This window comes from Python bivittatus, unplaced genomic scaffold (genome assembly GCF_059951505.1).
Source record: "Python bivittatus isolate LINGU-HERP-01145 unplaced genomic scaffold, Pbiv_v1 ctg000220_np1212, whole genome shotgun sequence".
NCBI classification, from domain to species: Eukaryota; Metazoa; Chordata; class Lepidosauria; order Squamata; family Pythonidae; genus Python; species Python bivittatus.
Window position 1 is genome coordinate 2,142,133 of NW_028277048.1, and position 16,510 is coordinate 2,158,642.

Sequence of the window (16,510 nt, forward strand, 5' to 3'; positions counted from 1 at the left end):
GTCTGTGAGCTTGATTGAAATCCCTCAACTCCCATCTGCTCGACTCACAAGTCAACCACAAAAACTTTGGTTCCTGGAGTCTATTCACAAGGAGCAGCTGTTCAGAGTACATGTGGGTGATCTCACAATCTCCTTTTTCCAGAGAGACTTCACTGGCCAGAATTCTCCATCTGGCCACTGCTGCAATGCCATTCCCACCCCTTCAGGGATATCTAGTTTGCTATAAATCTTCACCGGAAGTCCCCATCAAATCTGAATCTTGATCCAGAATTCCAAAATCACCTATTGGCTATTGATAAAATGTAACAGCTGCTACAACCGTTTTCAATATGACTTAGAATAGAAGGAATAATACTACTATATTTTAGGAATAATAGAGCCTCATTTAGGGGTGAACCATGACACATTTCAGATTTGATGCCTTTCATTTTTTTAAATAAAGCAAACAGGATGATAACCATTTTTATTTCATTGTGGAATTACTTTAGATAGCATGTTCAGAAAAACTTTACTCTACTGGAGGTATCAGGCCAGCCAAATCTGAGATAAAGAGTCTGTGCAGGAGTATGATTCATTTCTTTCATTTTTGTGGTAATTGTTATGAAAATGGCATACAGCATAGAGATGATCCTGTATAATTTCAGAAGCATAGCAATACTGGTGGTTGTGTAAGGAGACACCTTGATTTTTTTTTCAATGCAAATTCCATATCTGTATATCTATCTATTTGGAAGTAAAATAGGGTTACCCAAGAATAAGATCACAGTTTTTATATAGACAGGAGATAATAGAAATACATAGGCAAAATATATTCATAGTTTTGTTAAAATAACAAACAGAAAGAAAGAATGTCCCTGGTTTTCAGAAATGAAACCTCTCCCTTACTGAGGATGACATTCTTGATTTATACTGAGTGCTACTTTTAACACTAAGCATAAGGAGAACTACCCATAAAAGATAAAGGGAAATCCAGAATTTCAGCCAAATTGTATTTGGGCATCACTTTTCAAAGAATAAAACAATCTGCCTCTCAAAAGATTTCACAGCAGCCTTGTGTAGCATGGGTTAGAAAGGGAGCAGCAGTGGCTCTGACAGAGAAGTGGCTTATGTTATCTCTACAGGGTAGGCCCCACTGCTACCTGGCTGTTAGTCATAAAAGAAAAAGCCTCCAGCCTCATAGACAGTATGCCTCTGAGAACTAGGTTTTGAGGAATACAAGCGAGATGGTAAGATATGGACCTAGTTCTTGTGGACCTGAGGTGGACCTCATCCGACTACTGCAGAAAACAAGATGTGAATAACCTTCGCATCTGATCCATCAAGCTTTCCATCATGCTCTTACCCCGAGTTAAAGGTGGACCTGAAAATCATTTAAAGGAACCAAAATCTAGGACTAAAGTGTGAATTGAGAAATTCAGTATATATAGTTCAGGATAGCTGAGCCTTGAATACTAATGAAGTCAGGTCTGGAAAAGAACAGCAGAACTGAGAACAGGGAAAATGATCTTACCAGGTTAGTAAAGTTACTGGAAGCTTTTAAAAGGGTTGTGACCACCAAGTTCACTGACTCTCCTTCTTCAGAAGAAGCAACGTAGTAGATTAAAAGATGAACGTCTTCCTCAGCTCCTGTAACTATATGGACTTGCCCTATAGATTTCTTAGCAGCAATATGGAGATGATCTGCCACTGCCTTCTTGGGAGGGTTTTTTCAACTTTCCAATTTAGCCTAAAACCCTTGGGCATCTTATCTAAGTACTAACTATACCCAACTTGCTTAGTTTTTTCAGGATCAGCCAAGGTCAGTTAGATGCACTACTGCCTATCCCGTAGATATGAAATAATAAAACTAGCAGTCCCTTTCTCACACCGCAGCTTGTACGAACTGCCAATATTCATTATCACATAAAAGAGACAACAATTTTCTCTCATGCATGCTGTAAGAAAAGCTGAGAGGAGCTTTCCCCCATAGTGCTCTCCAAAGCGTTTCTAGGCTGGGCAGCATTTGCACGTGCTGTGGGATTGCCTGCAGTGTGCTCCAAGGATGGCCAGCTTTGAGTCCACTAAGTGTGTGCAGAAGGCCTTGTACACTGAGTGGTTTCAGTGCACCCACCCAGACACACACACTCCAGCAGTGCATGCCAAAGCTAACAAGCCAGGACCTCCTTAGGACCTCTCATCTCCTCCTTTGGCAAGCCCTGTGGAAAGGGTATATTCCACTTTAGGATGCTGTGGCTAAACCTGCCCATCCTGGAACCCCCTCAGTGTGCACTGAAGGACTTCTAGGCTGAGTGGCTTCAGCACACACCATGGGCAATCCCAAACTCCCAGCTTGGGAGCACTTCAGCATGTGCCGGGGCAGAAATTTATGAGGATCTTTCTCCTGCAGAGCTGTCTTGAAGTAGCTTGAGACGATGCAAATGGCTTCAGTGAGGCAAATCAAGTCACCTCTTTGCTTCGGTTAAGCGAATTATTGAATTATGTCACTTCCAGGGCAGAAATGGCTTCACTGAAGCAAATCCAAGTTGCTTCACAACAGCCCCATCATCTGGTCTATTTTGATATTTGGTCACAGTTGTAATGAGCACTGAAGATCTACTTCCCAAAGGTATGCTGGAGGAAAAGATAGAAAGGCCTTCAATGCCTTTTCACTTAGAAACTCATATTCTCAGTGATTTTCATTTAGAAGACTTCTAGTGATTTTTTATCCCCAGTCATTTCAGTGTGATGTCTGGGGAAAGATATGTGAGCAGCTCCTCTGGCATGTGTTCAAGCAAAGCCTAGGCAGCCATGCTCTCATTTGGATTTCTCCAATGAGCAGGAAGTTGGACTCACTGCCTCCATGACTCTATAGTTGATAACCACCCTGTCAAAGAGTGTCTCAACAGAGCACTCTTCTATACGTGTATACCTAGAATTATAGGCTACTGAATTCAGAGGGACCTACTTCCAGAAAGGTGTGTACTGTATGGCTGAAACTCTTAGCCAAATCACGTAGGAGAGTTAGCACAGAAAACTCACATGAACAGCAAAGTGAATTTTTCCATTCTTGGGTTATGTTTCCAGGTGAGAAAGTTCCATAAAGTTCCAACACTTAAGAGAAGGAGAAATTAGAACAAAACTACCTCCTGTGCGGATCTCCACATCATTATCAGGCTGGCTATATGGATCCTCAAGCCCATATGTTTTCTCACCATCTGCTTCTTCTTTCTATTTATCTTACCACTTAGTAAAAAGGATGAACCATGATTTCATTCCATCTGCTATCTGGATTTTTTTTGCAGAATTTAGATGCTGTGTCTCTCTGTTTTATTTGTTTTTCTCTTGGCTCTACTAGCTCATTTCTAACAAGCCTGACTTTATCACACTTATTTGCTGGACATGCTGTATTTCCTTCTCAATTTTGGCCTGCAAATCCTACGACAAGGCTTGTGGCCAGATTCAGCCCACCACCTGTCATGTTTTATGGCCTGTCAGCAGCTTGGCATCTCATTCTGCAAAAACAGGAGGCTTAACTGAGTTCTCTGTGTGTGTGTGTGTGTGTATGTATGTGTATGTGTGTACGCATGTCACAATCTAAGATTGTGAAACTGTTCAACTTACTGGGTTGTAAGTTGCCTTGCTTGGCTCTGAATCCAAGCAAGAGCAACATTTATCTCTGCAACTAAAGTACCCAGTAGCCCAGTCGAGGCTCTTCTCCCCTTTTACCATTGCTGTGCAGATCCTACAAATTAGAAAAGCCCCTGCTGAGTAAAATTATGTATGGAGAAATGTAAGTGAATCAAAAGATTTCCCCCTCTGTCTAATAATACTATTGCTTGGGGTCATCCAATGAACTTAATTAGCCGTGGCTTGAAGACAAACAAAAGATAGAATTATTCCATATAATTAACTTACTGAATTCATTGTCACAACATGTAGCAATGGCCACAATATTAGATGGCTTTAAAAGAGGATTAGTCAAATTTAGAGGAAGCTGACCTATTTCAGATTAATTGCCCACCTAGATGAGTGTTTCTTATTCTGATAGACAGCAAGATCTCAGAGAGGGATCTTTCATATAACTTGCTATAGACAGGATCTGCCTGTCTATGTATTATTTTATATTAGGTCCTTTATATATTTATTATGAAGCTTTACTTTTAATTCCTACCTGCCATTCTGAAATATGCACATGTGTTACATCTCCCAGAAAGACCACTCTTGGTGTCCACCAGAACTCCTCCAACTTTGACTTTTAATTTTTTAAAAAAGATTATTTTAAGAGGGCTTTTGACTTATAGATGTCACCTTCTATTTTTATTGCTTTTTATTTGTTCTTCTATTATTTTATCTATGCTTCAGTTATTACCTATTGTTATGCAAAATTATTTATATTGTGGATGTTTCATTACTGAGACTGTGATCTGCCAAGAGCCTCTCAACTGTGGCAGGTTAAAAAAAATCAAATGAATGAATGCATATATAAATATATAAATAAATTTAAAAACAAAATTTAAAATGAAGCTGATGGACATGCTGCAAAGCAAAGTTTCAAGAATTACCTATTTCCAAGAATCTTCTTGGGTTTCACACAAGACTAGATAGGCATTTGTACAAAACAGGGTATTGTCAAAAAAAGTCAAAAGGCAGCTGCAATGGTGTAATCAAAGCTCTGCCTGTTTTTTATGTGTGTCAGACACAAGGAACCTAAATTGCACCATCATGTCCGCCATCTTTTCTTTTTTGATAGCACCCTGCAGTCACACCTGGTGGTGAGGGGCTTCAGCCCAGTACTTTGCTTATAAATATATCTATCTGTCAAGAAAGAAGACAATGTTAAATTCAGCATTGGTCATGAGCATGCTAGGGAGATGGCAGGGAATGACATCACCAGTTTGCTTTTGGTAAACTTATTTATTTCTCTCTCAAATGTATACCTGCAGCTGCTGCTAGATTCTCAGTACTTTACAGTACAGCAGTTAAGAAAAGAAATAAAAGCATTTGAAATAAAATATCCACGGTGGAACTAAAATAAACAAAACTGTAAGTATCAGTAAAATCAATTGGTGTTTTAAGGCTGACCACACCCACTGCGGTTACATATAAACTGATAAACTCTTCAATGGCAGCCATTTTTTTAAAACACGCACAGTGTGTTCTTCTTCTTATGTCTGTCAGTCCCAAAATATGGGGGACGTTGATTCATTATGTTACTAGGGAAAGGCTGGGACATAGAGGGGAGTAGCGGAGATGTACACATTTTTTAATCAACTGCAGCATACTGTTGTAGAGATTTTGCTGTGCTGTTGTTGGTTTTTCTTGTTTGTTTTGGCATTCCAGGGTTAAAAATCACTTCATTATATGAACATCAAGTGCTCAGGGCCAAAGGAACAGTAATTTAATCAGCCACTTTTACCCCAGCCACTTTTCACTTTTCTCAGCATCCAACTCCCAGGCCACCAACAGCCAGGGGAGAGCATATGTAAAAATGACTGAAAGTTGTATGAACTCCATTGAGTCTGTGCACATCATGCAAGCGATCTAGCCTTGAAGGGTGCTCACAATTCACGCTTTGTAAAAGTAAGATACAAAGAGAAGCTTAAACTTACCGGAAAATCAGCTGTGGCTACTTATTGGATTAATAATTATTGGATTATTATTCAGCTTGGGAACTCTCATTACTTCATATTTCAACAGTGATTGCATCATTAAATGAAGTGAGAAACTGGGATTTAGCTCAGATTAAGACCAGTCTGCAACTGATCATGGATTTATGTTGCTATTTAAGTATATGGAATGGAGCAAGCAAGTTTCAAACAGGAAGTGGTGAGCTCTAGCCATTGTGGAATTAAAAAAAGCAATTCTTAAATAGTTTTATCAACATTGACAGTTAATAATGCTTGTATCCAAATGATCACCTGCTAATTTCTACATATAAAGGTGTTGTTCAAAGGAAGAAGCGGATGTATTTTGCTGGCTGATTTATAATTGAACCTATGAGATCTATCATGGCAGGAACTTTTATAGATGAGAAGTCCCATGCTGTTTCACATCTATATGAAATCATTGGGGAATGCCATCTGTCCATTTGGGATGAGATATAATCAGTACACTATGTCTGTCTGGCTCAGGGATGGATGGATAGGTAGATAGACAGACAGACAGACAAAGTACACGTTCTTACTCAATGTCTGAAGGTAGAAAAGTATTGGATGGGCCAAAAAAAGTAAAGAATTAGGTTTTGCTGTCTCTCTTTACTATTGTCTAGTGATCATCTGTATTTTTTGCAGCCTAAATAAATGAATGGATTTCAAATAAAATGAATATTTAAATAAATTAAAATCTGCCCCAACTTCAGTTGGTGCAAAATGCAGTAGCCTGGGTGCTCGGTGGTGGGGGCATGTTACATCCATTTTGTGGGCCCTGCATTGGTTTCCCATTAACTTCTGAATGCAATTTAAAGTCCTGTTTTTATTTGCATGCTTCTGTAAGAGCCTGCAAAAAGATGAAGTTGCTTTAAGTAGTAATATTAAAAGATGCTGCAGCTTTAAAAGAGCCTTGCCTTTTTCCAGAGCATGGCATCTGGAATTCTTTCTGATCCCTGAACAGCAGCTCCAGTCTGTACCAGGTGACCTGGGAGAAGCAGGCTAAGAATGGAGCAGCCAGCAACCTTCTGAGCCATTGCCCAACTGCACTGGGGGGAAAACTTCAGAATTTCTTTTCTCCTGAACCCCCAGCCTTATCCAGCCCATTGCGAACTCTATCTTTCTTTGGCCTGCCATACCCAATTTGGTCCTGTTTTGTTTAAGAGAGATTATCCTGCTGATGGAGAGAGACAGACATGGTCCTGAGCCCATTTACATGATTTCTTTCCCAAATTCTGTTGTGCTGGAAAAACTAAAAACAGAGCGAGTGATTATCATGTGGGGGCTGCTTCAGACAGGATCAAATTGCTATTGCATGCGGATGTGTGAACAGATCTGGGCCTGCGTTTCCATGGGGTCAGCTTGATAAGATTAGAGTCAAGGGAGAGCTGCATCCAGACATACTAAGTTACCGGAAAAGTGGGCTGGCAGAGTGATGTTGGCCAGCCAGAACCCCCCAAAGAGCTTAAACAGAAACCACCCACTTTCCATCTGAGAGTTCCCTCCAAGGTATGGTCTCTAAATGGCTAAGTATTGCTGAAAACATAATCAAGGACCAATATAGCACTCTAAGTGGGTTGGTGGCATGAATTTAGGGAGAGAAGAGATGGGGGAGGGAAAGTCTGGTTTCATAACTATAAAAGTCCACCCATTGGCACCCTGAAAGGAATTTCTTGCGTAACCTGGCAACCAGCTCGGCAATCACTAAGCAACGTGATTGCTGGGCAGCACAATGGGTGATTGGCAGCTCTGACTGAGAGGCTGGAAGCTGCCCTTGACCCAGGAAACTGCTACTGAAAGCAGCCCCGCCTCCGCCCAGGGAGCCACTGCCTTTTCTAGGGCTCCTAGTTCCTCTCTCTCCCACGTGCAGCTGCGATTGGAGCGGGTGGAACAAAGGCAGTTGCTGTGTGGGTGGTCGAAGGGGGTAGGTGAACGCTCAGCGAATAGCACGTCAATCAAAGCACTTTAACGTGGAGCTCGAGGCGGCGGCGGCGGCATTCGGAGGGGGAAGAAAAGTGAAGTTTCTTTTCCAATTTCCTACCTGAAAGCGGGAGGAGGGGGCAGAAATTTTCAAATAAATAAGGAAACAACCAACGTCCTCTTATAGAAGATTTCCTCTTTCAGAATGAAACCTGGAAGAGTTTGAAGGCATTAGCTAAAGGCATTTAAAAAAAAAAATAAAGTAGTTGTAATCAGTCTTTTGCACCATCTCCTGACGACAATAAAGCCTAATAAGATAAAATGTTATTAGAGCCAATTCATCCTGCTGCAAATTTGGAATACTTAAGAACACTTAAATACAAATAATACTAAATTCAAAGTACTTCAGTGAGGGTAACAATACTGCATTGGAATAGCTTGAAAAAAGCAGTTCCAGACACATCTTGATACTGGAAATATATAATCAAAAACTGAGAACATCGAACATCTTCAAGTACTTTGTTCAAATCTGGAGCTTATTCCTACAATAAAACGATGAGGATTTGTACAAAACAGCTTCTGATGCCTCCTTACAGCACTTCTTGTTTTTCAGAATCACGTCAAGTCAAACTTCATTACAGGTCACTAATCCAGACCTCATTAAAAAAAACCCAAAATATGTAATATAAATTATAATGTAACATGCATGATAAAAAGGACTGTAGTTGTGCCTTGTCTACTCTGCTGTCAACAATGCACAATTTCTACAGGGTGCAAATATAAACTTTGCAACAGCAAGAGTTATCTTGGAATCTTTATTTGCCAAAAGAAGTTGCACATACAATACTTCTGGGTTAGGAAGAGATGTTAGTAACTCATTGTGGGTGTCTCAGTAAAAATTACAATACAGCAGAATATGACCCCATGATTCAATGCTCCTATCTTTGCAGGGACAAAGCCTTTCAGCATAGGGGACTTAGCTCTTCTTCCTTTTTTGCCTACCAAAAAGTTTTTGCCTGCAGGTTAAGTTTTGTGCACCAATGGATTACACTATGTCCACTTATTTCGGCTGTCTTCCTTTTTTTTCCCTCATCAAATGACTTAGGGTTAGGGTTATCGATCAGTGGTGGACAGTTAACTTCTGTGAATGTATGCTGCTGTTGTTTTGAGCTTTTGACTGGGTTTTGACTCCTGGAGACTGCCTGGATTAGCCCCTGCAGTTTTCTTGGCAAGGTTTTTCAGAAGTGGTTTGCCCTTGCCTTCTTCTTCCCAGGGGTGAGAGGGAGTGACTGGCCCAAGGTCACCCAGCTGGCTTCGTGCCTCAAGCTGGACTAGAACTCAGAGTCCCCCAGTTTCTAGCCTGATGCCTTCACCACTACACCAGACTAGCTCTGGCAAATGTATGTACCCGCGCCATAATCACAAGGATATTGCACCAATTATTACGTCCAGAGAGGCAAAAACATTTTGGACATGAGTTTTTAACACTAGTGGCATGCAAAAAAGGAGTAAGAGATGGGAATTCTGTGGTATTTATCCTCCTGTACTGCTGATGGTAAGATATTAAACCACAATAGTATAAAGGCCCTCTAAAGTTTGTTATTTGTAAGTTGGGCCAGATACAATGCTGGTTTAAAATGAAATTTTCTGGGCCCCAATTGAGCTCTAAGTGACATCTTGGTATATTCTATTTGTAATTCTATGTCAAGAATTCTTTGTTTAAGAGCTGCCTTTGCATGATCTCCCAGGTACATCAGCATCTCACTTGAGGGCCCCAATTTGGGTAATTTATTTGGAGTTTTCAAGAAGAAATTATCTGACAGGATAAGATGTGCCAGACCTTCGTGCTGAAAAGGAGTTTTGAGCCAATATCTGAGCGCACGCAGCTGTACCCTTCTTTTGATTTTTATAAGCCTTGCCTCTGAACATAGAGCAGTGTTAGGCACACCTTTTGCTACCCGAAATAACTTTCTGAAGAAGCCAGTTTGAACTTTCTCCAGTTTCTCAAACTGTGCTCCACCAAGGAGCTACACCAGTGTCTTGGCTTCAGAAAGTTTCAAGGCAGCTAGTACATAGTGGGTGCCTCTAGAGAAAAAGAGAGGATTGCTAATAAAGGCTTCCGAGACGTGTTTCAGATTCCTCTTGCGTTTTGGTTGGTTTGTTGCAAATTTCAGAGGGCTCAGTAAAAGCGTTCCTTAAAAGGAACCAATAAAAATATGAAACATTGTACAAATGGAATAGTCACAGACATTGCGCTCCAGTACAAGCTTTACTCTCCTCATCCCCCAAATGATTGACAGCAGTTTCAAGAAGATAACCAAGAAACAGCTTTTTGTGCTTTCCATGAGGTGGGATTGTAGCTTAAGCCAATGCTCCTCAGCCTCAGTCAGTTGTCTTCTTACAGGAAGTTAGATTTAAAAAGACAGAGTGGAAGAAGAAGCAGGTAGTGATAAGCAGCCAGCACTAAGTAAATAACTAGATACTGGTGGTTAACTCAGGGACCTAGGAACTGAAGTAAAATTATAAGGTTCACCCCAGATTAAGAATACAAAGCATGCACAGTGAAGGATCCTCCTTCAAAACCTTATAGGAACAAGCACCTTAGCCAACTAGCGTAGCATCAAAAACTGCATGTTTGTTTTTTTTTGGAAAGGTAAATTTCCAGATCCCATTGGTTGTTTTTAAAAAATCCCTATTTGAATATCTGACTATAGCAGTATTTGAAGGTTCCTACACTGATTAGTAAAATGGTGGGATATAGTGAGACATGCTATTTATATGACCCTATACCAGGTCTGCTCACTTCATAAAGGGGAAAGGGGCAGATGAGTACTTTAAAAATAATTGTGAGCCTCCAAGGAATAGCTGGTGAGCTGATCAGCTGTTTAGTGGCTAGCAGCAGAGTGTCTGGGAGGTCTGGAAGTGTTGGAGATGCTCAGTAGCATGTCTCAGAAGGGGTTGGGAGAACCTAAGCAGCAGCAAATCCTTCCTGGCAGTGGTGATGTGTGGTGGCAATAGATTCGTTATTTTTCAAAAGACACCAGCAGGCAGCACAAGGCTGCTTCATGGGCCACATATGGCCCATGGGCTGTTTGTTGTGCAGGCCTACCCTATACAGAAAAAGATGACCCTCTGACTTTGGTACACCACTATCACCAGAAATATTTTAAGACAGTACCAAAGCAACTAATGGAGCAAAGTTCAGTTCTCTCACATTTTTAATTGTATTTCTTTTGAGAACTATGAATAGATTTCTCAATCCATCCTTTAAAACTTAGAATAAGCAGGGTTAAAATACTGTATACCCAAAGTATTCAATTAAAAGTAGCTATTGATAGATAAAACATCAACAATCAAGGGACACTCCCAAACAGGCCTGAAGGCTTGCCTAACGTAAAGGGTTCATTAGAGATCTGGGTTGATGTGATATGAATTACAGATCAACCACGAATGGCTCCTTGTCTAAACTTCAGCTTTAGGTTGCTGGCAGGACCCTTTTTTGTTCCTCAAATGCATCAAAACCCTGTTAGGGATGCAAGTTATAGTCTTGCAAACTGAACGATTCTACCACCAACATGAACCCTAAAAGAAACACCTGTTGGATCAAGTAATATTTCTACCACGATCAACTAGATGCCCTGAAAACCCGTAACATTAATAGTCCCTCTACTACAGTTACTGAGATGTGTGATACTACCCCTGTGATACCCTTCCCATAAATTGTGCAGCCTCTACCCCACTGTTCCTATGCTACCAGGATCTCTTGCGTAGCCCATCTTGTCCATGTTCGGTTTAAACATCCTACTTCTCTATCTGGCCATGTGCAGGCACGGTAAGAGTTTCTGGAGAGGAGCTGCGTTTTCCCCCCAGTGTGAATCTGCCGTTCTCTTGGCAGCACGTGGTAAAGCACCTCAGGCAGCCATGCACTGTAAAAAAAAGGTACAGCTGCCAAAGGCTGTCCTGTCTCCTGCTTTACCCGGGCGCTTCCTCCGTACCTTTCGATAACAATTCTTAGAACAGCGCTAAAGATGAAACCAACCAGGCGCCCAGGAAGTGAATCAATAAAAAGCAAAAAGCAACGAGCCTGCATTTCATTAAGAAACGCGTCCGGAAATCGGCACTCGAAGAGCCGCAGCGCAATCATCGTCCCCACGCTCAAGTCTTCGCAACTCAACCCCAGGGGAAACGTAAGAACCGAGCAGCGTTCAATCTCAAGCGTGTCCTTCTCGGCGTCACGTTTCAATCCACGCATCAGAAAGTTCTGAAAACGGATTCATGGATTGGCCACCTGGCGGTGACTGCCGTTTCTAATTGGCTTAAGCGGATGACGTTATTTGTGTACCTCATGAAAACGGCTATATTGGCGGCATTAAGCCTCGCGGTAATGGAGCCTTCGGATTGGTCGCAGTGCGGCCGGGCTTCTAACCAGCGTTCTGCTCTGACTATGTCGGAGCCGGAGCCGGAGTTGGAGTTGGTGATGGCGGGAGCGGGAGCGGGAGCGGTAGGGCCTCGTCCGCGGCCGCTGCTGCTTCTCGGGCCTACCGGCTCGGGTCGTTCTACACTCTTGTTCCGCGCTGCACTAGTAGGTGCCTCCGTTGTCTCCTCGGCTCGTGTGCTGTTTTTGGCGCCGCGGCCCCTGGAGCGGCTTCCGGGCGGGAAAGCAGCGGGAGCAGGAGCCATCCAGGTGTGAACGAAACGGGGGTAGGCCTTGCAGTCCCGAACCTGTGTGGAAAGTGGAAAAGGATTGTCCCTGCAATGTGCAAGATAGACGATGTATCTTTTGCATAAGAGTAACGGTGCATTCCCGGTCGGGAATTGACCGGGTTGTTATTTTACATTTGGCAGTTAGCAACTTTACTCCTCCAACATTTCCTATGACTTGCGTCACGTGGGGGCATCACCAGAATTTTTAGGGATTTAGCTTCATTCTCTGGGTCTCCAGAAGGCCTGGGAGAAAGCCAACCTATTTTCTCTATCTTGATTAATCTTTTCGCAGAAGTTTTATTTGGAAGAATATTATTAGGAGGGGAAATAATTTCAGATATATTTCAGGTAAATATTTGTAGGCTTAAACAATGGCCCATGGGCCCCAAATGATTAGTATATTGAATAATGTTGAACATCTGTAAGAACAAAGGCACATTGTATGTTTGATAACACATTAACCTGCTATGGGGATGGATTTCAAAATCAGTGACTCTAGCCCAGTGCTGGGTGTTTATTGCAAGATGTGAATTCTGGGTTATCAGCTTTTCAATATCTGCCATAATTTATGGAAAATGTTTTACAAAGGCCATACTGATATCCATAATGGCTTTGTGTTTAACAACCTTGGTCACTAATGTGTTTTCTTTTTTCTCTCAAGAGAATCCACTTCCTATACCCAGCTTCCTTCCAGGAGCTGCTACAGCTGGTGGCCTCCCTGCACCAAACCTTATCTAGTAGCTCCTCCATGATTGTGCTGGATGGTTTGGAAGAGTATCTGAACAGTTGTTCCAGTCCCTGTACAGCAGCCCAGCTTGTGGCCCTGCTGCTGGACACATCTAATTACTTCAGTCAGAAACGTAGCCATTTGTCTGTGGGTTGCCAACTGATTGTTTCCATGAAGTTTCCTGGAGAAGCTGGGGAAGAAGCAGAACATTTCTCAGCCATTGAACACTACTTCCCAGCTCATCTGTGGCTGCATCCAGACACTGGGGTGGACATTGGTTTAGATAACCAAGGTTTAACCAAGCTGATTAGAGCACATCTCTTGCAGCCAGGGACAAAGGATCAAGAATGGATGGTGAAATTTGATGCACAAGGTAGCATGACAATCTCTCCATTGCCATGCAAAAATGAAACTGAGAATGACACAGTTTCAGGAAATAGGCCTTCTGTTTCTGAAGCTGATGCCACTGTGCCTAGCTCCCAGTCTTAAGGAGTTGCTGATTGCTTCTGGACGATCCTTTGATCTACAGCAAACATACCTTCCATTAATACGAAATGTGATATTTTTTTTTTGAATCAAAGTTTGGGTTGATTTTCATTTAGACTAAACTGCAAGTTGATCGGTTAAAAGAAGCCTGGGTTCTGGAAATAGAAAGTGTAGGTGTTAATCAGCCATATTGTATGTCCTGGTGTCCTTGTACTTCTGATTACAACATGTGCAATGCATCATTCTAGCAGTCCTAGTTGGTGAAAAAGGCCTCAAAAAAACATAACTTCTGAATATTCCTAGAAGGCTCCAAATCACAGTTGGGAATGAAATCAGAGTTTCATCTTTTTTAAAGCTCATCCTATTATTTGAAAGATAAAAAATGAGCTTCCTATGTGTACATAGACATTAGGGCTTCTCTGGCCCTTCCGGATACATACTTTATTCCACAACCACTTTTTTCCCAAGATCTGCTATGTTAATTAATAGTGCTGAGATCCTTCCAGCCAAAAGAGATAGTGGGAACAAGAAGGGAAGGGGGGGGATTTCTGCATTCTTTTGCTTAGGGTACTTTTGTTTCCTTATTGGTTTCAAACAGTGCTTTCAGGTGGAAAGCACTAATTCAAATCTCAACCCACTTAACACCCTGTTTGAACAAAGGGCCCAATCCACTGGGTTGAGCTCCATAGAAATCTTACTGAAATAATGAGAGCTCAATTAAATCATGGGAGTAGGGCTGGACCTTTGTGCTTCATGTCTGCTAAAAATAAGCAGCACCACTGAGCTGTGACCTGATGAATGGGGCACATTTAGAGGTGCAAAGTAATGAGGGGATTTATTTTTCAAATATTTCCTGGCATTGCATTGATTTTTCATTTGATTGGGGTGGGGTGAAGTCCACTGATTATTCATCTCAGAGTGGGCCATCTTTTTGAGGATGGAGCAACATCATCCTTCAGATCCATTACCCCATCATTTTCACACTGCCTTCCCCAGCCTGTTTTAGGAGTTTAATTCATATCAGCTCCTGATAGTCCTATGCATTGTTAAGTCATTGTGGGGGTTCAAAAAGCAGAAACATGTTTGGGGCAGAATGGATAGGCTTTGAGTTGTCAGATGTCCTTTCCACTAGAATCTCCAGGGCCAGTACAAACTTGGAGCTCGCACGCATCTTTTTGTATTTTTCTTCCAGTGCTTAATTTTAAGGGGAACTTAAGACTCATTGATATTAAACCATTGAGAGTTGTTTCTGATCAAGGCAGTGCCAATCTACAGTCTGCCTATCCTTGTTTTAAGGAATGCATGCAGAAGTATGAACCATTTTAAGTTTATTTTGTGATCTGAGCCTCCAGAAAATGTGGAGTCCTGTGCAAGTTAGATAACAAGGTGACCTTAGTTTTTCTTGAACCAGAGATGACAACTCATGGATTGCTGTCACACTAAGCTATGTGGTCTAACTCAAGTTGTGTTAAACTCGAGCCTGCAAAATCAGAATTGCAGTTCCAGTTCACTTTCCTGGCTGACTAAAGATATAAAATAGAGATAATATTAATAAAAATGATATATATTTTTGCATGTATGTCCCTGAAGCTCCTGATTTTGCTGATGTTTTCCTTAGAATAACCCTGTGGCATATTTTAACCAGGATCTAATTATAATACTATTGGAATATAACCAGAAGAAATGGATGCCTCTTAATTTTCTCAGCTGTTGAACTTAATTTTTCCCTACTAGGAATTTAAATGATGGCAAACACTTTACTATTAGAAACTGGCTGAGGTCTGTAACTTAAACACTGGAATGTTTTCCTCTTTGATTTTTTTTTTTTTTTGGTAAACAGTTCTTTGCCCTGTGTATATATAAATCCCATCTCATATACATTCCAGCTTTCCCCAGCTGGTCCATGTAGTTGGGAATTATGGGAATTGGCCCACACTGGAGAGCACAAAGTTGAGATAGCTGGTATAGTATTTGGTCAGTTAGGAGGGTATTCTGTGCACTCTGATTCCTGAGGAAAGGGTGGCTGCTTCATTTCCTCTCATTGACATGGATGTGCTAGCACTTGGCAGAAGGGAGGGGGCACTAGAATAGAGTCCTACTCTGCACTGTAGCTGTTCTATGTTCTCTCTGGAAGCTGTTTCGGAGAGGCCTTCTAAAATGTCTGCCTGGATAGTGTCAGAAGGGCTTTTCACCACTGATGCCTTTGGCTGCTTGCCACCCCGGGTACAAACTGGCTGGAAATGAAGCCAGATTAAGGAATCCCTTTTCAGATTTTATCCCCTGACTTTGCTTTGGCCAAAGTGATGGCCTGATGATCAGTGTGGATCATGTTTACATGACCTCTAGTCGGTGGATTCTCCTGCTGATCACCACTGGGCCAATTTTAAAAAGTCCATCCTTTCACTGATCTATTAGTGAGCCTGTAAAAATATTTTTAATGCCATAGTTTCTCAGACCCCCCCCCCAAAAGGAGCTTTTGCTGTTCTACTGGTGAACTTGTGAAAAAAAGAGAAAGAAATGGTCTTGGAAGACAGTTACTGGAGGGGCAAGGATCTTCCAGTAGCCAATTGGAGCAGAAGGGTCTGCCTGCAATGAAATGGGGCACAGCAATCAAATCAGGCAACATCATTTGAGCTGAACCTAGATGGAAAACATGTTTGAAGTGTAGCAGAAAAAGAGAGGCAAAGGTTGCTTGGGTGCAGATAGAGGAAGATGTGTGTCCTGCCTTTAAGAAATGGCCACTGGGCTATATTTGTGCTGGGGCAGGCTTGTCAGGTAGATCAGCCCCTAAAGCAGGAGTCCCCAAACTCTTCAGCTCATCAACCCCTTCATGAAGCTTCAGATTGTTCATGGATCCTCAAGCATTTATTATATGAAAATAATTTAATAAATACCACTACTTTAACTAATAGTATTGCAAATTATAATAATATAAACAGCTTACGTCCTGCGACGATACCTTTAACACCCTCAAAGAACAACATCTGCCTATCCCGGGTCCTTGGGAAGGACCCGGCAGGTGGGTAAAAATGATAAATCCACTCTAAAC

General features: G+C 41.7%; 1 protein-coding gene across 1 annotated transcript; it reads left to right on the forward strand.

Annotated features, from left to right (window-relative positions):
- The first annotated feature begins 10,912 nt into the window (after window positions 1-10,912).
- SWSAP1 (SWIM-type zinc finger 7 associated protein 1) lies at window positions 10,913-16,296 on the forward strand. Its single transcript, XM_007423026.3, has 2 exons — window positions 10,913-12,228; window positions 12,910-16,296. Exons 1-2 carry the CDS (start codon window positions 11,869-11,871, stop codon window positions 13,462-13,464), a joined length of 915 nt encoding a protein of 304 aa, XP_007423088.2. The 5' UTR covers window positions 10,913-11,868; the 3' UTR covers window positions 13,465-16,296.
- Window positions 16,297-16,510: the final 214 nt, after the last annotated feature.

Bases quoted from the DNA above. Each gene is read 5' to 3' on its own strand.
- SWSAP1 (XM_007423026.3), top strand. From the start codon at position 11,869: ATGACGTTATTTGTGTACCTCATGAAAACGGCTATATTGGCGGCATTA. The intron at 12,229-12,909 runs GTGTGAACGAAA...TTTTCTCTCAAG, and splicing joins CGGGAGCAGGAGCCATCCAG to AGAATCCACTTCCTATACCC.